The sequence below is a fragment of the Falco naumanni genome, chromosome 1 (assembly GCF_017639655.2).
Source record: "Falco naumanni isolate bFalNau1 chromosome 1, bFalNau1.pat, whole genome shotgun sequence".
NCBI classification, from domain to species: Eukaryota; Metazoa; Chordata; class Aves; order Falconiformes; family Falconidae; genus Falco; species Falco naumanni.
In genome coordinates this window covers 57,218,636-57,242,350 of record NC_054054.1, presented here as the reverse complement: position 1 = coordinate 57,242,350, position 23,715 = coordinate 57,218,636, and the positions used below count along the sequence as shown (strand labels likewise).

The 23,715-nt window shown below is 37.2% G+C and overlaps 1 protein-coding gene across 1 annotated transcript in view; it reads left to right on the top strand.

Annotated features, from left to right (window-relative positions):
* Positions 1 to 23,715, top strand: part of CORIN (corin, serine peptidase) — a 149,293-nt gene that overhangs the window by 101,380 nt on the left and 24,198 nt on the right. The window contains 6 exon segments of the mRNA XM_040600424.1: positions 3,685 to 3,916; positions 8,487 to 8,632; positions 11,162 to 11,269; positions 15,745 to 15,858; positions 18,098 to 18,208; positions 19,840 to 19,969. Coding sequence (XP_040456358.1) covers positions 3,685 to 3,916; positions 8,487 to 8,632; positions 11,162 to 11,269; positions 15,745 to 15,858; positions 18,098 to 18,208; positions 19,840 to 19,969 — 841 coding nt within the window.

Genomic DNA, 23,715 nt, shown 5'->3' with positions numbered 1-23,715 from the left:
ACCCATGACCTTGTGCAGCTGAGTTTTGAGTGTCTCCAAGGGCAGATATTCCACAGTCTTTCTGGGAGACCAGCTGATGGTTGTGTAGTCACCAGTCACGCATAAGACAGGCCCTCTAGTTAGCTGGCAAACAAGGCAGCAGCCTTACCCAAGTCACAAAATATGTCAATTCCCACAGTAGCCTTTGGTTCTTACATATTCAGGGAGCAGTTCTCTTCAGCAAGTTACCTTTCATAGACAGCGACTGCAGTCCTGTAAAAAGCAACAGTCCTGTGACTGCACTTCAGTCTTTCTCACAATAAGAAATTGCTGAAAGTGTACTTTTTTTTTTTTTTCTTGGACTCATCTTGTGGATAAATCAGAGTGAGACTTAGTGTGGTCCAAAGCAGTTTGTCCTGTGGTCCAAAAAATTTTCCTCATCAATGCAGATTTGTGTATCCCTTTGTATGTATGGACAGCAATTTTGGAAAGTGTTTGAGTGGCTAGGACTACATTACAGGATAGTGAAAAACATTTTTTGACATGTGATATTGGAGTTCTAATACAATGTTCCTATTCCATGTTATGAGAAACCCAAGAGCTTTTCAGTGGTTTCCTCATCATATTATGGCAATAGTCTGTAATTCTCAACAGGAGTAACACATATTCTGAATTATACTTCTGGATCATCTCTCTTTTTCCTTTTCTGCTCCAGTGAATATTTAATTGTTTATACACAATGGAAGAACAAGAGAATTTGGGAGACATTTTTCTTGTGTAACATCTGGAAGTACCATTGTCTTTGTTTCATGTTATTTTTTTGTTCATATTTTGACCAGAGTTATTTAATCTTTAGTAAGAGATGAGAATTCCCATGGAAAAATTCAGTGTTGACAAAGCAGTATTTTTTGGCCCAAATAACTCTTTGGCTGGAAAATTCCAAATCATAGGCCACATTTCACAATATTAAATATGATGGGTGTTCTCCATGTATGATAATGTCTAATCAGTTTAGGCTGGTATTATAATGCAGTTCAAAAATATTTAGCATAACAGAAAAAATAGCTGAAGGGAGAGTGTAAAGAGATGGAATCAGGCTATTTCAGTGCCTGGACCAGACAGGACCAGAGGCTACAAGTAAAAACTGAAACACATGAGCATAAGGAAACACCTTTTTTTACTGTGATGGTGACCGAACACAGGTTGCCCGGAGAGATTGCAGAGACTTCATCCTTGTAGACAGTCAAAAGCTGTCTGGGCATGGTTCTGCACAATCTGCTCAAAGTGGCCCTGCTTGAGCAGGGGGGTTGAACTAGATGACCTCCAGAGGTCTCTTCCAACATCAGCCATTCTTGGATCCTGTGAAATATCCCATTCACTTTTGTTACTATGTTTGGAACTAATTGCGATGTAGTAGGTAGAGCAAGTTAATAATAAATACATGAATATATTAAACCCAGGCATAATCTGTTTTTTGTTGTTGTTTTGTGTTGTGTTTTTTGTTGTTGTTGGGTTTCTTTTATTATTTAGGATAAAAGATGCGATGGATTTTATTACTTATTCCCCACTCATTAGGTTGTACTTACATACGCTATAAATAAGGGAGCAGCAAGATCTCTTAAACTGTAGGACAGACATCGGAAGAAAAGATTAACATTTGAGTTACCTAAATGCAGTCAGATGTTCCCCTGGAGTGTATGTTCTCTTTGTTTCTCTGCTTGTGGATTGTAGGGATTTGGGTGTGAGTCAAAGTTATTCTTTTCAAACCTACAACAACACTGCATATAATGTGATAGAAGCTTTCTAAACACAGTGTGAAAATTGTAATCATATTTAAACATGTGAAGAGCTGTCCTACGGGGGCATTTCAGTGGACTAGATTTTCTTCTAGAATTCACCTAAACCCCTTATAACCGAGGCATAACAGAAGGGAGAATAGTTATATGTGCATTTCTACCCTTTAGTTTTAATGTTATGTTACCCAAACGCTTAGAACTTTGCATATAATTCTGTATTCCTTTACTCAGGTTTCATCATGAAATACTGACGAACATGTAATATTCTGTACACATCAAGAAAAGATGCCCACTGGGGAAAAATCAAAAGACAAAACCGAACTGATTTGGGCATCTGGGGCTGAAGTGTGGGAGGGCCCAGGGAGAGTTCACCATGAAGAAAAGAAAATGGCAGTAGTGTGAGAAAGTTTGTTGAAGTCTTCAAACCTCATACACCCCAAAGCTGGGACTAAGTGGTTTGAGACAACAGAAATAGTTCAGTATTGGCAGTATGCGAGGACCTAACAGAGAGGAAAATCTGTATATAAGATGAGCTTTGTGACCCTCAGGTTAGAGGTAAATACTCAAAGAGGTTATAACAGGGAATGCCAGTCCAAGAAAGACTGGCCAGTTCTGCTCATCAGCTGAATGACTGTTGGGTCTTCTTTTAACTTCCTCTTAAAGATCCAGCTATGGGCTGACACAGTTGCCACACTGCTGGCAACTGACACTAGCAACTGGCTGGTGGACAATATTAATCGTGTTAAGATACACTTGCTTCTAGAATAAGCAAATATATGCAGTCTTTTAATAACAAATGAGTGGAATAGTACACACTTCCATAGAAAATTTTCTCATATTTCAAAAGGAAATAAAATTAAATTATTTCACATTGGTCTTAGTGTTAAATAAAAAGCTGAATTTCAGTCTGAATTGAAGTGAAATCCTGTCATTTTCTGTTGTGATGGAAAACTGAAAAATAAATATTTCTGACTACCAATTTGAGAAGTATAAAAGCCATACAATTTTTAAATCCAAAATATTCAGGCAGTTCAATGTGTGTTGTAATAAACCCCTTAAAAGCTGGATGATATTTGTATTTAGGTAGTCTGTGTAATCATATGAGCTTGTAGCTGTTTCATTTATTTTGCTCTTGCTTATTATTCTCTTTATTATCAGTTACGTCTTATCTGAATTAAATTATTAGCATGTAGACTGTCTCTTACTCAGTGTTCGTGCAATACATAACCTAATTGTAGCCATTCTTCCTTCATATCTTGGGATACAAAAAGTAAAGTAAAATAAAATAAAAATCCTGCCTTCTTTTTTCTGTATGGAGAAACTGCAGTCTGTCATTAGAAATTTTTTAAGACCTGACTAAATAAAGCCTTGAGAAACTTGATCAGTCCTCAGAGCTGACCAAGCTTTGAGCAGGTCATTGGACTGGAGATCTCCTGAGATCCTTTCCAACCCAAAGTATCCTGTGATCCCAGTCATCTTAATTTTGACAATTCCCATGCCAGTGTGAGGTGTGTTATGATACCATAGTACACCAGTAGGAAGTGTGTTGCTGTATGATGCAGGAGTTCTTGGAAATAATCAGATACTTGATTTGAAAAGAATAAATCTGTTCTTAAAGAATAGTTTATTGTACCATGTTAAAGTTACGATGCTATTTAGGAAGTTAATGCATATTGTTAAGGGAATATAAGTCTCTGAATAGGTTATTAGGTAGGCAGAGGTCAAACCCAACTTTCTTTACTGTTATGAACAGGCTCATGGGGTCTTGACCTCTGAAACTTGTAGTTTCTCAAGCCTGAGAGGAAATCGCCAGACTGATAATTTTCTAAAATACTTATATGATTATTTTTTCTGTATTTCATTTAATCTCACACCATTTGTGTTTCTTTTTTTGTTCTTTCTGTGAAAGGTCAGTGTGAACCAATTACTCTGGAACTCTGTATGAACTTGCCTTACAACTATACTTATTACCCAAACTACCTGGGCCACAGGACGCAGAAGGAAGCCTCTATCAGTTGGGAGTCTTCTCTTTTCCCAGCCTTGGTTCAGACCAACTGCTACAAGTACCTTATGTTTTTTGCCTGTACAATCTTAGTACCAAAATGTGACCCCCATACAAATCAGCGGATCCCACCTTGCAGGTACTATACTATGCTTCATTTAATTCTTGACTGACATTTTCTGTCATATTAGTTTTTTCCAATTTTCTGTTTCCATTAAAAATGCCAGAAATTTTGCTTTGAAATTTCATAGCAAAAGGTAGAGAACAATATTTTATAAGATCACTAAATGCAGTCCATTACACATGTGATTAATATTCAAAGCAAAGAGAACAGCAGTTCAATAATTTTCAAAATGTATATACTGAATAGAATAAATAGCCTTTTTCAGCTGGAAGGGATCTACAATGGTCATCTAGTCCAACTGCCTGACCAATTCAGAGCTGACCAAGTTAAAGCACATTATAAAAAGCATTGTCCAAATGCCTCAAACGCTGACAGGCTTAGTGCATTGACCACCTTTCTAGGAAGCCTTCTCCAGTGTTTTACCACCTCTTCTGTAAAGAAATGCTTCCTAATGTCCAGTTTAAACCTCCCCTGGCACTGCTTTGAACCATTCCTACGTGTCCTATCACTGGATACCAGGAAGAAGACAGCAGCACGTCCCTCTTCACTTCCTCTCCTCAGGAAGCTGTACAAAGCAATGAGGTTACCCCTCAGCCTCCTTTCTCCAAACTAGACAAGCCCAAAGTCCTTAGCTGCTCCTCACAGGACATTCCTTCCAGGTCTTTCACCAGCTTTGTTGCCCTCTGGACACATTTAAGGACCTTCACATCCTTCTTAAGTTGTGAGGTCAAGAACTGCACACAGTACTCAAAGTAAGGCTGCACCAACACTGAATATGGCAGGATAATCACTTCTTAACTGGCTGGTCATGCTGTGTTTGATGCACCCCAGGATGTGGTTTTCCCTCTTGGCTGCCAGGGCACACTGCTGGCTCATATTGAGCCTGCTGTTCATCAGCACCCCCAATCCCTTTCCGCAGGGCTGCTCTCCTAATTTATGGTTGTGCCTGGTGTTACTCCATCCTAGGTGCAGGATGTGGCATTTAGACTTGTTAAATTTCATCCCATTAATTATTGCCCAATGCTCCAATCTATCTAGATCCCTTTGCAAAAGCTTTTGTCCCTCAGGAGAGTCAACACCCCTTCCCAGTTTGGTATCATCAGCAAACTTGCTAACGGTGCATTCAGCTCTTGCATCCACACCGTTAATAAATATATTGAACAGAACTGGCCCTAGAATTGAACCCTGAGGAGTGCCACTGGTGACCAGACAACAGGCAGCTGTAGCCCCATTCACTAGAACCCTTTGAGCTCTGCCCTTCAGCTAGTTCTTCACTCAGTGCGCCATGAACCCACTTACCCTGTGGCTGGACAACTTGTCCAGGAGGGTGCTGTGAACTTTATATGAGGCATTTTGCATTTCTGTGTGTATGATTAGAATTGCTCTACTATAAAGGGTATTTAAACATAGAACCAATTAATTTAATTTGGAACATTAGCATTTGTAATAGTTCCTTGCATTAGTGTATCACTTCATCTATGCAAAACCCTCTCTGAATACTGTTAAGGAAAACTGAGAATTTAATGCATGCTTACCTTTCTAAATTAGTGTGCCACATCGTTCTGAATTACAGACTAACTTAGGCTTCCTACTTGTCAGATTAACTTTTCTATCATCTTCATCAATTAACATCGCTACACTTTTCAGGGTTAGGAGTCTGTTCAAAAGAGACCATGTTCTGTAAATCTCATGGCTTTGGTAGCAGTGGTTGTTGCAGGTTAGGAGAGCTAATAAACCTGTTCAGCAGGCAGAGCTCTTTGAACTACTGACTGCTAGAGCCTTCTCATACTGTATTTCTGTCTCTTGGTATTGGGCCTATGCTAACAGTATTGATCGATTTACATCTACTGAGTTGAAAGAAAAGTGCCCTGAAAACTGCAATATATATCCTAAGATGTCGTACCACGTGACATTGTTGACAAATAGATAACATTTCTTTGTCTAGTGATGTGCTGCTTAGTGCAAGTTAAAAGTGAGTCAGGGAAATTTACTAAGATATTGCCGTATTCTCACATAGGGACCTAATACAGAAGTTAGAATATTACATATGGGATAGCTGCCAAGTTATAGAGTGGTTTGTGCAAGCTCTTTTTCAGGCTTGCTTGTTTGGAAAGCAAGGGGGTTTTTTGTGTTGTTTCCTTTTTTTTATTATTTTTTAAAGAAAGCAGTACAATAGTAAAAATTCGGCTAACTTATTCAATGTAGAGGGACAAAAGTTAAATTATAGGCTCTTTGCTTCAGCAACTACATACCTAGTTAACAGATTTTAGGATGTATCACAAAACAGTTGAATAGTCTTCAGGTTTAAGGTATTAAAGAGATGAAGAGGAACTTGCAGAAACTGTAGAACAAGTTAGTTTGAAGGGGACCTCTGGAAGTCATCCTGGTCCAACTTCTTGCTCAAAGCAGGGTAACATCACATTTAGATCAGATTGAATATACAACAAAAATTTTTAAATCCTAGGATTCAAAGCTCTACTTTTATAACTGTTTTCATGTTTCACTCATGTTAGATCATAAATCGAGAATGTTTTTTATCAGGAAGGGATACCTTGGGGGGTGCCACTGAGATCTGTAGTACTGCTTTATGGTTTTAGGAAGAATTTCAGACACAGATAGAATGTAAAAACATAAAAATCTTTTAGAAATGAAAACACATATAGGCTTATACCAATAAACTCTTGAGGTAATTGATAAATGTAGGGCAGAAAAAAAATTAAATACATTTGATATATCAATATAAATGTAAATCTACTTAAGTACAGTTTGAAGCTCCTAGAAGGCAGAATGGTATATTCTGAGAACAGAAACTATATTCTGAGAACCTGCTGCTGCCTTTGCGAAATAACTGCCCTCTTGTTCAAAGATGTCAGTGGTTAGTTGAGCTTAACAGGACATAGGTATTGCTTTACCTGTCTTCTCCTGTAAATATGAAATGGAGTTCAGCTAATGCAGTTTTTCAGTGCTAAGCTTTTCAAGTCAAAGTGCATGTTTCAACCATGATTTGCAAATTCATGCTATATTTCTGGATCTATTATGAAATATACTCATCAGAGTCATTGGGTTGTTTTTAATACTGCAACCTTGATCTGTTCTTTTCATTCTAGGTGGTATAACTAAACAATTTTAATTCTGCTCCCTCTGTATAAAACATCTGTCCCTGCTTTGCAAGGCTTTTCATCGTCTTTATGCTATTAGTTTGACTGTCATGCTTTATTTTTTAACTACTATGGTCTTCATGAAGTTTTGTTTAAAGTAAGGAACACACGTGAAGAGGTTGGGTTTTTTTGAGAGAACTGAACTTGCTGTTATTGAGGCCATTCATCTGATAAGGCATTGGTAATGTTAGTCCAGGTCTGGTGAAATAATCTTTGAAGCTAAATGTGTGCTGGGTTTCCACTGAGGACAAATGGATTTTCATAGATGAAGGACATATGTAATAAGCTCAGAAATTGTTTCCTTATAATTACAAACTGTCTTTGCAATGAATTGATTCTGCAAGGTGCTGGGTCTCGTAACATTCCAGTAAGTCTGTCAGTGTCCCTTATTTTGGGACCAGTAAATGCTTTCCTAGTCACAGTAGCCTATATTGGCATGGAGATTACACTATCTGTGTATTGAAGTAGTTTCCAGCTGACTTCGGTGTTGTTTCAAAACTGTGACAGATGTGTATGAGGAATAATCCTGGTCAAATCTCATGCCCTTTATCTGTTGGCATCGTTAGGCATACCATTACTGTATTTGAATTGGGAGAGTAAAGAGATATTTTAGTTAACTGCCAAATACGCTTAACGTTCTTTAAAAAGTGCTAGATTGAATTCTGTTGTGAAAAATTACACATTTCTATGCTACATTTTTTTTTTATTTTTACCTTGTATTTTTTTCTCCTACCAAGAAGGGGGAGATTTCTGTTTTGTGATGTGTACTCTTAACTGTTAACTTGTTAGATTGATTCATAGATAGTATCACAGGTAAGAATCGACTGAGAAGTAAATTGAGAAGTCTGTTACCACGGTATTCTGACACCCCAAATGTGAGACTTGGTATGGGAATGTGGGAAGGATTAAAAAAAAAAAAAAAAAAGTACTAATTACTCTTCCACTTTTCCTAGCAGTATTGCAATAGGGTCCCATACGCTCTGTGATTGACGCTACTTTGAAGATTATCTACATTTTAATTTTTTCACCACAGACTGATAAGTTAATGGCTTGCAGTAGCTTTTGGGAAGGGTCAGCTCTGGCCAAAGATTTGAGTGTGCAGAGAGCAAAGGACAGAAATAAATAAAAGATTCTCAATAAAAGGTTCCCTGCCATCCCTTACAGAAGAGAGAATGTTTGTAAGTAGTTTTAACTGGCTATTATGTTATAACTCAGGTAATAGTATGCATACAGTAACTTAAATAATGTTTCAACAATAGGAACATATCTTTTGTTATATTTGTATTTTTTCATGTAAAGAAATCTGATTAATGGAGTTTTCCTTGATCTTCATCTTTAATTTTGGCTAGGATTATTAATGTCCAATAACTGGGAATTTCTAAGACTTTCACTCAGTTATTTTGTGCGATTCCACTTTATTTCCTCAGGACATTATGTGTACAGTCTAAGGAACGCTGTGAGTCTGTGCTTGGGATTGTAGGTCTGCAGTGGCCAGAAGATACTGACTGCACTCAATTTCCAGATGAGAACTCAGACAACCAAACTTGTCTAACACCAGATGAAGATGTAGAAGGTAACTCCTACAAATACATATAACAGGAAATTAAAGATTTTGTTAGGTTCCCAAAGTCACTAATTTTTTCCCCCATACCTCCTCTTTAAATTGTAATATTTAAACTGCGGAAATTATTCCAAACTGGGTTTTAGGGAATTTGTATCCTTACAGTCTGCAGATAAGAGGAAGTTCTCATAAGAAATCTATTCAAAGTAAGGATCAGTTACCCTCAATCTGTGAAAGTCAGTGTTTGAGATTTCTTGCTAACACTACACCTACTGCTTGCTTGTGTTTATACTTCACTTTTTTACCTATTTAGATGACATAATAATGCTTTTCTAATCAGGAGGCAGAATCTTGGCAATCTTAAAAAAGCAGAGCCTCACGACAGCTCTGGGAAAAATTCTGTAATGTTAGTGTCTTTGCCAGCTATTGTTTGCACATGGATTTTTGTCTGGGGAAAGTTTTGTAGAAAGTTGTGCCAAACCAGCTTCAGTAGCAACTGACAAATTTCAGTTTTAGAGTTCTGCCATAATACATTGTGAGTGCAAACATGGAACAAAAGAATGAAATTGCCTTAAATGCTTTTAGATATTCTTTCGATGTATAGAAAAAAGTGCAGCTTATCCTGCTGCAGTGGTTATCAGATGTGAGATCTGTGGGGACTCTGACATACCTTTTGTTTTTCTTGCCAAAATGCCAGTAAAGTAGCTGGGAAAACAGTGAGATGGTGTGAGCTACAGTGCCTGCAATATATTGATCATGTCCAGTTCTCACTCTTCTGCTCACTTGCACGATGATGACTGTCTCTCCACAGCCACGATCTTGCTTAGAGAAAGCAATGAGTGAAAGCTAGTTAGCTTATAGTTCTTTTAGCGAAGATGTGTTGCTGTGAACGTAGTGAAGGAATCACAAGAAAAGTGAAGCGTCTATAGTGGTTAGTACTATTTCTTCAAGAAAAGACCATGTGCACGTATCACTGTGAGGATTTTATAAGTATGTGTGATATCACAGTAATTAAATCCTCTGTTGTGGGACTCCTGAGAGACAAGGAGATAATTTCCCTCTACAGCAGTAGGCTGGTGGAAATGAATTATTCATTATTACACAGCACTGTGTAGGAAAGGAAAAGTAAGATTTTAGTACAACAAGGTGACTTAGAGAAAAATAATCTGATTTAATTTTCTCAGGTGTCAAATGTCTTTTAACCTTCCTCCCTGTGTTATTAGATCATTTGGCTTTGAAATGTAGCATAGAATGATCGTATTTAAAATATACTACTGCATACAGGACTATAGTGTTCCATTTCTAGAGATAAATTATGTTCACTTATAAAACTATAATCTAAAAATATTCTCACTGTAATTAGAGGGACTCTGCCTAGTAAGCTGATTCACTGCTTATTGATCATCTTAGCATTGAAATAGATATTCCTGGGAAATCAGTGAAAAAGAAGGGAGGGTTAGTATCCTTTTAGAAAAATTGTAACTGATTAAGAGTCTTATCAGAGGTGTTTTGGATTCATTTACTGCTAGAATTTTAAGTTGATTCAGTGCCTGATTTCTGCTGACTACCAATGTTGGTTAGAAAGTCTTTCCTGGGAGTTTAAAATCTTATATAAATATTTCTGGGGAAAAAATGTTAGAAATTAAACTTCTAGGAGCATTTAAAATGTTCATAATTACAAAATATAGGTGATTTTCCAACTTAAGCTGTAATTGACAAAGTAATTACAATGCGTTGAATTGCTTAAGTTCTCTTTGAGTCAGTGCTGAATCCAAGAAGACTGCTGGCCAAGACAGCATGCATTGTGAACTGCGTTGTTTTCATAATGAGTTATTCTTGAACCTTGGTAGAATTTTGTTTTCTAAGGCTTCCATGTTCATTGATGATATCTTTTGTACTGCATGGTATTAAACATCTGAGAGATTTTGCAGGAAGGAAAAAACCCTACAACAGCAATGTATGATGGAGGTTGTACATCAAACTCAGCGACATGTACAGTATGAAAAAATGGGTGGGTTTTTCAAAACCATCTAAATAAAGCCTTCTCAAAATGGTACTCTGTAAGATGAAGCAGAAGTGATGTAAGGGGTAATTTGTTGACATTTATGGGTGGTTTAATCAATCCAAATAGCCACACAATTGCCAAAATATATTTTATTTTTTTTATCCTGGGGATCTTATACTCACTTCAGCACATCAGATGAGCTGTTTCTGCTTCACACAACACCACAACAGTGAGAAAAGGAGCTAGAAAAGCAATGCTCACAATACAAACATTGTATGGCAGTTACTTGGCAAAGGTTTAAAATTTGACAAGGGGTGGCATGTGAGGGGAGAGCTCTGGAAAATATTGCTTCACTCCGTTCACAGCTAATTGTTAAGAGTCTTACCTCCTACATAGTTCCAGTTCAGTATCACACAAGCTTTCTATTCCTGTCATTTACCCTTATGAATCAGTCACAGTGATAAATAAGTATCCATGTGATGATTAAGCTTGCAGCTTATGGAGTCTTGTTTCTCCCTGTTCCTTGTCATTGACAGAATGCTCACCCAGTCACTTCAAGTGCCGTTCTGGGAGGTGTGTCCTGGCATCTCGAAGATGTGATGGTCAAGCTGACTGTGAGGATGATAGTGATGAAGAGAGCTGTGGTAAATAAGATCAATGAGTTGAATCTTTTGAATGGAGAGTAGTTGAAACATTAGAAAAGGACTTTTGTTTTTTCTTCAGTTACTCAAACCATAACCTGACAGTTCAGAGGATAAGCCCCTTTTCTGTAGGAAAAATGTTTGAAAGGTTTTTTTTTTAAGACTAGCAGCAGTAAAAATACTTGAGTAAGCATCCTTCTTGGTTAATGTCAATGCAATTTATGATAAAATTTAGATTCTGCTAACTGTATTCCAGGATGTTTGGGTATTTCTTTAGTAATCAAGATAAAAAATGCTGCAGATACAATTCGTTTGATATTGCTGGAGGTTCTACTGAGCTGAAATGTGACTTCCTGGAAGTTTAAATCTTGCATTCGTAAACATAGTTTTAAATTCATACATGGTCATGTTTTCATTAGGATGTATTTACAAAAGATCTGTGTTGCTGAAGTGGACTCTATATTGCAAGGGTCAAGAATTACACATTTTTCCAGACTGGTCAGCCTCAAACTGTAGGTACAAGCATAAAGTGGTAACCGCAAATTTTATTCTCCAGTATATTTCTGTGTTTACTTATGGTAAAGATGCTTTTGACTTTTAACTTAAGGGGATGTATTGAACTTAAGAATAACCAACAAATCTCTTGGTCACTACTTATCCTTGTGTGCTCTGGCAGGAGAATTTTGAGAAAGGGAGTTTATACCATGTTTATACTATTTCTTTACATGACTAAGGTGTAGCCTCCATAGAGTTCTGCATGATGGCCTGGCATCCCTCGGGGCAAAGAGAATAATTATAAATCACTGAAGATTTAGAGAAGAGGTGTGAATATGAGTAAAGGATTGGAAAACATTCCAGCAGAGTAGGGCTAAGGTGCACAACCTGTTTTTTTAACAGAGAGCAGGTTAAGATGGAAGCACAGTTTGTGTGAGCAACAATCTATAGCAATAAAAGTCTTTCTACTCAGCTGCACAAAAATAAAATAAGATCCAACACCTGAAAGTTGAAGTGAGGCTAAAATTCAAGCTTGCCAGCTGTATAAAATGCTTCTTTTTTAAGAGTAGGTTGTTTTAATGACTGGAGTAGCCAAGGGATTATTTGTCACTAAGGCATGATATATTCTCAATCTCTGTGAGTTTTCAAATCATGCTTGTATTCTCTTTCCTCTTTCTGTCCTGTTCCCCTCCCCTTGCAAAAAGAAACCAAAAAGAAAAGAAAGGTATACTCACTGAAACAGGATTTAATACTAGGTCATTCTCTTGTTTGGATTATAAAGGAAAGGCAGAGCTGCTGATTACAGTGACCCTTTCAGAGTTTGTCATCGCTTTACCTTTGAATCAATTGTCTTAGTTGTCCTCCCTGCCAAATAGTCTTTGTTGCCACCTATTCTTAACTCCTTAGAACACTAATTGCTATGGGTCTTTTAGGATAATTTTATTCTCCTAGACATTAACATATGAAATATTACGCTAATATGTAACATTCATTTCTTGAGTGGATCTCTCTCTGTCTCTATAGTCTAGACAGAATGTCACTAGCAATCAGCAGAATTCTTATCAGTTTCTATAAATATGGAAGACACTATCTGGTAGGAAATTACCGCTGTCAGAGTGACATTAGATTGACCAGGGGTAATACTGTTAGTGAAGAACAGACAGTCCTTGTAAAGCTCCGTAAGCAACTGCCCTGACTCATTCATATTCCATGTGTGCAGGACAAAATCAAAACTTAATGATCTTTCCATGTGTAAATGGCTACCTCACGTTTTATTAGATTATCCTTTGAAATTGTTTTTAAACCATTAAAAACAGTCAGCATTTAAATTTAAAACCTTGTATTTTGAAGTGCCTTAAATGACAGGCATCGAACTTCACAGTGCAGGGAGAAAGGCCGGAAAAGACTAACTACAGCTTTTGGATGCTTAAGCTACTCTAGCCAAAAATATAAGGTAGAACAGTCCAAAAGGGACTAAAGTATACTCTACTTATGCAGAGTAGAGCTGTATTCAGCACCCACTGTCTCCTCCTGCTAGTAATCCCTGACATACTTTATTTGTGAGAGAAAATTATAACATTTCATCTTTGTAAGGGTAAATATCACCCAAGTAATTGCAGTGAAATCGTAAGGCTTTAGTGCCATTTAAACTAGGATTCAGGGAGAAAATCTGACCCAGATTTCTGAATGTGAGACTTCTGAGTGCATTTCAGGAAAGTGTGAGGAAGGTAATTTCTGAAAATTATTACTATGATAGACATTGAGAGAGTCTGTGGTATTAAATATGCTTGATTGTAATTGATCATATTAATTTACTGGGTGCTGAACGATGCCTTTGGCAGAGAGCAGAAGAGGGTCCTAGAAGAGTACTAAAGAAACTGAGGACATTACATTCAAAACCAAAATTGTCCTTCACTGTTTTCTGCAATCTGAGTTCTGACTGTAGTATTTTAGTTGAGAGAAAAGTATGGTAATCTTAATGTTAATGACTTAGTAATAATTGCATGGAGAATATACATGTGAACAACAAATGGTAACTTGCTTCATATTTTGAAGAATCAAATGAAGGTAAGATCACATGTGAGTCCCTCTCTTGCCAAAACATACGTTTGAAATGGGAGTAAAGTAAATACGGACAAGTTTTCCTACCTCCATTTTCACTTCCATGTCATTTTCGTCAAATTAAAAATGTATGTCACAAAAATATTTAGAGAAGAAATATAAATACACCAAACGGTAGATGGCTTCTACCAACAAAATAGTGTATTTGAACACTGAATTCAGTAAGTAGTGCATTTTTCATAGGGAATTGTCTCTATATTTGCCAATGTTGTACTGAAAGATAAATTTTGGAGAGTCATGGTACACTTCTCAGTGTAACACTATAATGTGTGATGAAGGGGAAAAGCAAACGTAATTACCTGTAAACACTCTACTAAAAAATTGCAAGGTTCATAAATCATATTTTTTAAGCTTTTTTTATTTTATTTTCTTATTAAGTTCCTAACATGACTGACATTATTTGTTCTTTATTAAAAGTAAAGGTTTTGTTTGGTTTCAATTAATTTTTCATTAATAGTTACCACAAATACTGTCAAGGAGGAGACCTGGAAAATAGTGATACCCAGGAAAGTTCTTTGATCACATGGAATTAGTTTCACAGGTTGAAGCCTGTTTATTTCTCTGGGCTGTAACATTTATTTACATGGCTTTTTGAATCTAAACAAAATTAAGTGCTCCACATATCCGTTTACAGTTAAAATGTGAGTAGGTTTTTCCAGTAATCATAGGAGCTAGTAGTGATTCTCTGGTTCATGTTTGTAAAATACTGGCTTCTGGAATAACATTTCTTAGAAACAGTGTATCTGCTTAGCAATTTAGTGCTGATATGCTGCTGTAGTTCCAGGCCCAGGAGAACAGAGGTGCTGCTTCAAAGGCAGTGGGTTCATACCTCAGTTATTTGCATGCGGGGACAGCAGGGCTGTCACCTGAACTTGAGCTTGGATTAAAGTGAAAACTAGTATTACCATCTACAGAACAGGCCAAACAAGGCAATCAAACCACCTGTTCTAGTCAGGAAAACACATTGGTTTTATGGCTTCCTATCAAACCAGAATATCAGATGTGCAGGTCATCAGTATGTCAAAGTATTTAAACTGGTATCACAGTGCAGTGCTTTATTAGTTGATGGAAATAAATAGTGAAATAAAACAAGAGCAAACGCTTTTCTAAAATGTACCTTGAGCCATTCTTAATTTGCTGGAGCTGACTAACAGGAAATTTACTGTCAAAGCACTTTAACACGGTTTTTTAAGTATTCCTCTTGAAATCAGAGAGGCTGGTTAGCAGGACTTTGAAGAGACAAGAATGCAGTGTTTTCTCTGTGTAATAAATGAACCCTCCGAAAGATTCATACAACCACTGGGTCTTTCTCATTTTTTCGATCTGGTTTTGTCTCAGATCATGGAACCAGGAAAAGTGTTTGTGGTCAGTGCTTAACAGCATCCCTCTACCTTTCATCGTAATCTGTATTAGATTCTGTATCAGTCCTGCCAGAAAAAAAATACGTATTTCTACACCATTTCATGGAGATTCCATGCTGTCATAGGATTTGTTTTTGAAAAACCAAAGGATTAGAAAAATTTATATATTACTAGAAAATGTATTTCAAGAGTAGTGCTGTATGGGTTTTCCGCTAGTTGAGCTGATACCTAAACTATTACTTATAGATATATGTAGCATAATACAGGTTATTATTTTAAAAACACTGAAGTATTATGAAGCAATATATATTTTATGTCCATTTCTCAAGTGTGTGCTGTGACAATCTTATTTTCATTTCTTCATTAGCAACTATTCTTGGTACCTTTTAAAATTTAAATTGCAAGTGAAAATATTTTGGATGTTTCAGGATTAAGGAAGAAGAAAACAGTTGATTTGATATTGCATGCTTGTGTTTCAAAACTGTGCTTCTCTGCCTCCAGGTTGTAGAGAAAGGGGTCTTTGGGAATGTCCTTTGAAGAAGCTGTGCATCAAACACACTATGATCTGTGATGGTTTCCCTGACTGCCCTGACATGATGGATGAAAAGAACTGCTGTAAGTGCTTATGCAGTTTGTTGGTCCCATGAGGGGCTGATCACATTGTGGGGATCTCGGGGTGAAAAATAAATGAAAGAAAAAAGGTTTTCTACAACAGAAAGGCTTAGTCATTCCCTCAGCTTCCTTTTCAGTTTTTATATGGCGCTGATCTTTCCTCATCTTGTGTCCTCTGTTGTTCACATCCTTGGATCTTTGCTGTCTCCTTGGTCACACCAGCCCTCTCTCCCTCCTTCTTGTGTCTTCATGCTTCTTTTCTTTATTCCTCTTAGCTCCTTGCCTCCTTTTCCCAACTTGTCTCAACTTCTTTCTGTATAGGTATAGCTGCTCACTGCTCTTTTTTTCTTGATTTCCACTTGATTTTCCTTCTGATCTGTTCTTCAGTAAATTTCATACGTCTCCCTGCTTTATTTGATTTCTCTTCTGCTTGACATTTCTTAGATTCTGTCTGCCCACTGGCCTCCACAGGCTGCTTCTACAGTCCAAGCTGTATCAGAGATGCAAAGCTTAGCATGGTACTCTGACGGTATGGGCATACTGCCTATATGCACACTGTAAGTTGGCTCAGAGTGCTGACAGTGTGCAATAGGCCCCTGGTCCCCTGCGGGAGCTGCCCTGTGTGTTCTTTTTCAACTATGCAACTGACTGGCTGGATGGGAGGAAGTGGAACACCTGCAAACAGCAGCTGCTTTGCAGGCTCCCACCCTGCATTAGAAGCTGGGAGTGGGTGCCATGAGATGTAAGCTTCACTTGCATGAATATATTAGTGGTACGCTGAATTCTCTTCTTCTGAGAAAACCTGGAGGGGGGACATGTCCCTAAGACAAGGAACTAGAAAAGATATATAGGGTGACACTCAGCCTGCAGAAGAAAGAGATGCTTGGTAAACTTGGTTGAAAGCTGAAGTTTTAGTTCTCGGGGCAATCCTGGTATTTCAGCATTTTTTGCTGGGACCATAGGATATAGTTCTACAATTTAAAAAAAGTTACTCCTGAGTCTCTGGAGTTGTGTTGGCAGGGACAGGAGGTGTGCTATGTGGAACATATGAATACATTTGCCAAAATGATTGGCATCCTGCTTATATCACTAGATCTAACTTTGTTTCTTCTTGGGAAGAGTCAGCCCACAGAATGTTTCTTATTCTGCTTTTCCTTGTGAAGGTTATACCATTTGACTTCCAAGTGGTCTGTGTGCTGTAATCTAAAAAAAGGAAGGTGCCATTAAAGATATTTGCTCATGATCACACCTTAAGATCATGGCAGAGAAAAGATTGAGGGCTTGAGTTAAGCTCGTCTATAGTTATCAGACTGTATTTCCTCTTTACATTCCAAAATGTCAGCAAAGCTTTCCCAGCAGAGGGCTTCCAGCTTCCCTGGAAGGCAGAGTTAGAGAGCTTTTTCTAGTGTTGCACACTTTATTCCGGAGCCAGAAAGATCACTTACGTCAGAGTAGACAGCACTGACTGCTCTATCTCTATGGTTTTTCACCGTGGAGTACGTTTTTTGCACTAGTGTTGCAAATAAATGCTTGGGTTCAGTCAAACAGCCAAACATAGGCAAAACTGAATGCAGCTTCCTTCCACGCATTATCTCCCTCTCTGCTGTCCTGCAGCTCTCAAAATTCCCTAATGATGGGGTTTATAGAAGCTGGAATAAAAGTGTGTTAGTGAGGGGGTACTGTAATGCTACATGCCTGCCTTTTTGGAGGGGGTTTGATATGACTGTGGGAAAGCTAAAAGTCGGTTTCAAATGGAAGCTTTTGTGATTCCTGCACTGGACAGAGATTCAGGAAATCCTGTGAAACTAACTGTGAAGTGGAGCATGTCTATCTGTAAATCAGTTCCCCATCTCTAAAGTGGAAATAAACATAATTCCATGATTTTAAGTAGCAAAGGAATATCCAAAAGTGAATATAGAATTGCTGTGTATGAAAGTAAATATGTATGCATTACAATAAAATATTTTTTTCAGGTTTCATATGACAAGCCCACAAACAGATCTTGCACTTTCCAGACCCCCCTCCTTCCCTTTGAGTTGTGATTGCTTCTGCCACTGCATGACAGAGACCACCTTCGGCCTCAGTGACGTCCATCCTGAATTTTGTTGTAAATCTGTCTCGCTTTCTATCTCCATAAATCTGATCTGTGCCGGCCTTCACCCTCCTCCATTTCTTCACTCTCAATGTGAACTTCACATTCATCGTTTCTTTCTCAGAGTGAAACATGTTTTTGTCCTTGCAGCATTTTGTGAAGAGAGTGAACTTGAATGTGCCAATCATGAATGTGTGCCACGTGAGCTCTGGTGTGATGGGCAAGCAGACTGCAGTGACAGCTCAGATGAATGGGACTGTGGTAAGTTTCCACCATGGTGCATGCTGCCTGGAAGTGATGTTTGAGTGATGGTAGTAATCACTGGTGGTTTGATGTAGAATACAATTGTCATGATGGAGAGATGCTCCCTTTCTTACTAAAGGGAGGCTGGGTTGTGGCTGGGAAAGCATGCAAGAAAGTGGGCAAAAGAGAAAGGAAAGGCTCAGTGTGCAGTGTCATAGTGCAAAGATACAGGAAAAGTGACAAGGAACTTCTAAAATATGTAGATGGTGTGTAAAGTGTTGCGGATAGAAGAGAGAGGATAGGAAGACATTCAGATGTAGAATTCATTTGAGCAAAGCTTGTAAGCCCTGATTCTGTACTTGTGAAAATCAGTGTGAAACTCCCACTGACTACAATGCTGCAGGTTCAGAGCTTGTGAGAATATGATGGTCCTACTAGGTCCCCTTTGCACTGGCGAAAGACCTGCAGAACGATGTAACCTGCTATTACTATCTGTATTCAGATTAGGACTCATGTTTTTGTGTGATGTTAAAGTAAAACTCTCCAAGTATTATTCTTTAAATAAAAATGAAGGTGGATTTAAAAAAATTGAACTGAAAAGAAGCAAGTTGGAAAGTGGTAGTATGTCCTCTGAGATTTCACTGAGTTAACAAGTATTTCTATACATGACAGTAGTTTATATTACTAAGTTTTGAGATGCTTCTGTATTTTTAAATACAGAAAAAAGGTGTACCGAGGCTTACAGAAGCAAGTATTTTGTATTCACGTTGAAGTAGATTGTGCAAATATTAAAATATGTTTAACATTGTATGAACATTAATAAACAACAGCATTTAATAAAGCATATGCAACAGAGAAGAACTGTTCTAGAAATGCATATCTGAAAAGGGGTATTCTGGGATTAATACATACCTTTCTTGTGGGAGAAAAGCAAAAGCACCTTTAGCACATAGGAAAAATGCATCATTACTGGCTATGTTAAGATTAGTACTATCAAAGTCAGGAATAGTTTAACTAAAACCGGTATGTATTTGGGGAAGAAATGCACACAACCCAACATCTTTTAAGGGATCCTAGAAAGGCAGGGATGTAAATTTTCATTTTGGGCCATTTTGCGAAGCTTTTGGTGTGTAATAAAAGTAGTTCACACACAGTTATGCATGGGTTAAGAGAGGAGCAATATGATCTTTCTTGTAAACAGTAGTTGTTTTTCTCTAATCACACCCACATATTGTTATGACAGGAACAGTGCATATTACTGAGACAAATGATGGTATCACTTATGTCAAGCAGCATTCATCCCACAAATTATTTCAGTGATTTCAGTTGGACTGTTTGTGGGGTAAAATATCATTTAACAATATTAAAGCTATCAGAAACCCATGTGAACCTGTGCTGGTGAGTCACGAGTGTTCTGGTTTATTCTAATCCTCAAGATGCCTTTGTTGGTTAGTGTCTCATGCACATCAATGTTAGCAAGGTTCTGGTACCCATGATTGCCTTGGTTTTGAATTACGTGGCTATCGAGCATATCAAATCAGCAAAAGTGCCAGCATCTTGAAAAACTTGTAAATGTAGTTGTATGTCTTCAGTATGACATTTATAAAACTGTGAAATAATAGTGAAGTTGTTGTTCTTTTTCTTTGCAGTTACCCTGTCTAAAAACATGAATTCCTTGATGTTCCTGACCATTCACAGGTCAGCTGCTGATAACCACGTTTGTGCTGATGAGTGGCAAGAGAATTTAAGCCAACTGGCCTGCAATCAGATGGGTTTAGGGTAAGGTCAGTAGTTTGTAGCATTGATGAATTTCGTAGGACAATTGGAGTGCTGGAGTTAGATGTGAATGATTGTTGATCACTGCAATGTTGGATTTAGTATGGAAATGGTTCATAGAGAAAAGAGGTAATTAAATTTTGTGAACTATAGCAGGAGCAACAGCTCACTAAAATTGAGGCCCTTTCACCACTGTATAAATGTTACATGATTGTTATTAAAAGTGTGTGTTGAAAAGATAACGATGTATTGCCAAGCCTTAATCTTTGAACTTGCAGTAATTGCTGAGGCTCAGAATTGTTTGGCAATGTGATAGTCTGTTCTTCCTAAAGAATTAAAGCAGACTTGTCTTACAAAATACAGGAAAATTTCTCTGCGTTCATTTGCATTCTGCAATAAGTACTGTGAGCTAGGCAAACATACATATATATAACTTGGGTATCTCTGACTAATAATTGTTAAAGATAGAGCTTTGTGTGCGAAACTTAGGAAAAACCATAGCCTCTATGCATCTTTCTTACTGCACTAAAGTGGTAGCTGCTTTATGGAATAGTTGATGCGATCTATAACTGTTGGATAAAATGCAAGTTCATCTGCTCTGATATCCAAAGCTGTCTCCTACTAGGAAAAGACAAACCTGGGGGTATAGAAGGGTATCTTTTTTCAGTGTCTGATGCCCAGACTGGATTAAGAAGTGTGTTTTCTGCCTGCCTTTTACTACCACATATACAGACATGCAATCTTGTTCTTTGTACTTTTCTTAAAAAACACAGTTTATAGTGCCTGCACTTAACCTCCTCTGTATTGCCTTGCACTGCGTGGATGCTTTACATCAGTTCCAACAGATGCCCTGAATCCAGGACCTCCCATGCTGAATGGACTGTCTGCCATTCTAACACACAATTCTGTACTCCTCTAGCTAGTTTACTATATCTAAAAAACATTGGCAGTATCTTAATGCTTTAACTTTATATAACATCCTAATAAGCTTTAACTCCTTTGATACCTTACAAAATAGTTATTGTTTTTACAACTACTTTGTTGTCTAAGAAAAAAACAATGGTCTTAACATTATGAATTTTTTCCTTCTTAATATTTCAATCTCCTAGTCCTAACAAAATTTGCTTAATCTTCCAATGATGCTTGCTGCTAGGAAAATGGAAGAGGTTATAAACTATCACAAGAACTCAGATTCCTTCCTTTTTTTCAGAGGTGTGCCTAGACTGAAATTAGCACAAGTAGAAACTTTTACCTTCCTCTTTCTTCACTGAGGCTTGCTAACGGATGTCATCAATCCTAGCACTTATAAGAAAAGTATGAGACACAAATAATTCTTAAATCTTGCAAATCCATTTTCTAACAGGGGAAGATATTCTACAAATCAATTTTTCTGCAAATTCTCTCTTGTAGTGACAGGTGACTGTGTGAAGGGCAGAGGGAAATTCCAGTTCAAATCTGAAGTCTGCAACTTCAGTCTGACTCTAATACTAATTTCTGATTCTTCCTGGCAGTTCTTCAGAAAACCAGAGTAGTGTTTGTCTTTCCTTTCTTAATGCCTGATTTTGTCAGTCACCTGAAGCTTGATTTCCTTAGCTATTCTCCAAGTTTTTGTAAAGTGGCGATGCCAAAAATACCATACATTAGCTTTGAAGAAGATCTGTAAGAATAAAAAAAGATTATAATGCATTCACCAGAACTAACTTTGAAAAGGTGTAATACGAGTTAATATAATTATCTAATTCTTTTGTTAGCATTGCATAGGGGGTTCAGTGAAAATGTCACAGAGGTTAACTTTTCTATATGGTGGAGGATTGAATGATGAATTGGAGTTTCACACCACTGTGAAATCTCGTCTAAAGCCATGAACTTCATCTGTTGGCAATTATGTCCTGCATACATTATTTTTTTGATTTATGATAGCAAGAAAATCTGAATTTGAGATTTATAACACTGGTGTATTTAATAGGCTATTTCCAGTCACCGCTGAGGGAACAGGTAAATTAGACTGTAATTAGACTTGTTCATTAGACTGAAAAAAAATCCCTTTTTATCCTTTTTTTTTTCTTTTTTAGTAAATATAATGTATGTTAAGCAGTGCTTTTCTTCAGGTATCCCAAATGGGAAATACTTCATTTTACTTCTTCAGAAAATGAACGCTGGGACTATAGAAATTCTGTCCATGTTATAGCACTATGCAGAACCCCCCAGTTTTGTGCCTATGCAGATTTCTTTAATAATGACTTATGATGATACCTGATTTTGATTTAATAGTTCTCTTGTTTATTCTTAGAGAAAAACAGTGCATGCGAGATGTCAGAGTTGAGAATTCTTAATACCTTAGACCATGAATTACAATGAATGGTAGCATATGGTATTTTTATTTTCTGTAAAGCTCTGCAAACTGTTTTTCATAACTGTATGTGGTGGTTTCCCAAATGACAACTCCCAGTTGTTATATAATGTGAGAATGTCTAAAACATGAAAGCAATGTCTAACAGCTTGTAGATATTTTTAATTCTTCAGCCTAGATTAATCTAAAAAAAATTAAGATAATTAAATGACGGGTTAAAGTTAGGTTAATTTAGCTGATAGTGGCAACACATTTTATAGAGTATCAGTCTGTTTATAAGCATTGCATCTGAAGCAACGTTAAAGTTAATAGTATTCTGCCTATTGCACAAAATCTGAGCTATTTTCCTGACTGCTGGCCAATTCTAATTCCACATATTATGTGTTTCTACAGTTTTTCACAGCACAGCACACTCAATGTGGTGTGTGATGCATGATGATCACAGAAAACTCTGCAAGTTCCAAGCAGTGTCTGAAAGGCTTTGGGCTAATGGTGGCTGTTGCTCAAGTTCTGCAGTATGTGTTCTTAGCAGTTCTTATGCTAAGAACACACACTTTTTCCTCTAGTGCAAAAAGTAGTAGTAGCAGTGTGATCTATTAAATCTTTAGAGGACCTAGCAAAATAGAAAATTCTTCAGATTACATTTATTTGTTTAAGAGCAGCAGCAAATTATCAAATAAAATTTACTGAAAATAACATTACAAGCTGTGGTAGATTTGGAAAACTATTTCAGTAATTTTGAGCAACTGTAAAACTGTTAAAATATGTAGATTTTAATCAATGCATTAGAGTTGTATTAGATTCAGTCTGATAGATTTTGTCTCATCTTTCATGTATATATGCACTTCAAAATTATTGGAATAAGACTTTTTCTGAAGAAATTTCAACCTAGTATTTCCTTGCAAATTGTGATGATTGCTTCAAGTAGTCATTAAGCATACGGTCACTTAGCTCATATAGCACTTTCTAGCTCCGTGATTGGATAGTTTTCTTTGTTTAAGTCAAAGGTAATTGTTGTTAGTGATTTAATAACTCAAACAACCTTGGAGCTGTCTGAATGTGCTCCTGGGCAACTGGCTGTAGGTGACCCTGCTTGACCAAGAGGCGTTGGACCAGATGACCTTCAGAGGTCCCTTCCAACATCAACCATTCTGTGACTGACTAAGAGAAATAGAAAGATACATGAATACTGCCAACCAAAGAATTGGTTTTTATTCTAATTGTTGATCATAAATCCTTTTTCAAACTACTTTGTCACAGCTTGTACAAATGGCATTACAAAACCCAGTTTTTTTTTTTCCCTAGGGGCTTCCAAATCAAATTTACTCAATTTAACACTAAACAGATATTAAAACTGTCAGTCCTGAAAATTCATTCTGGAATCTGCAGGTTGAATTGT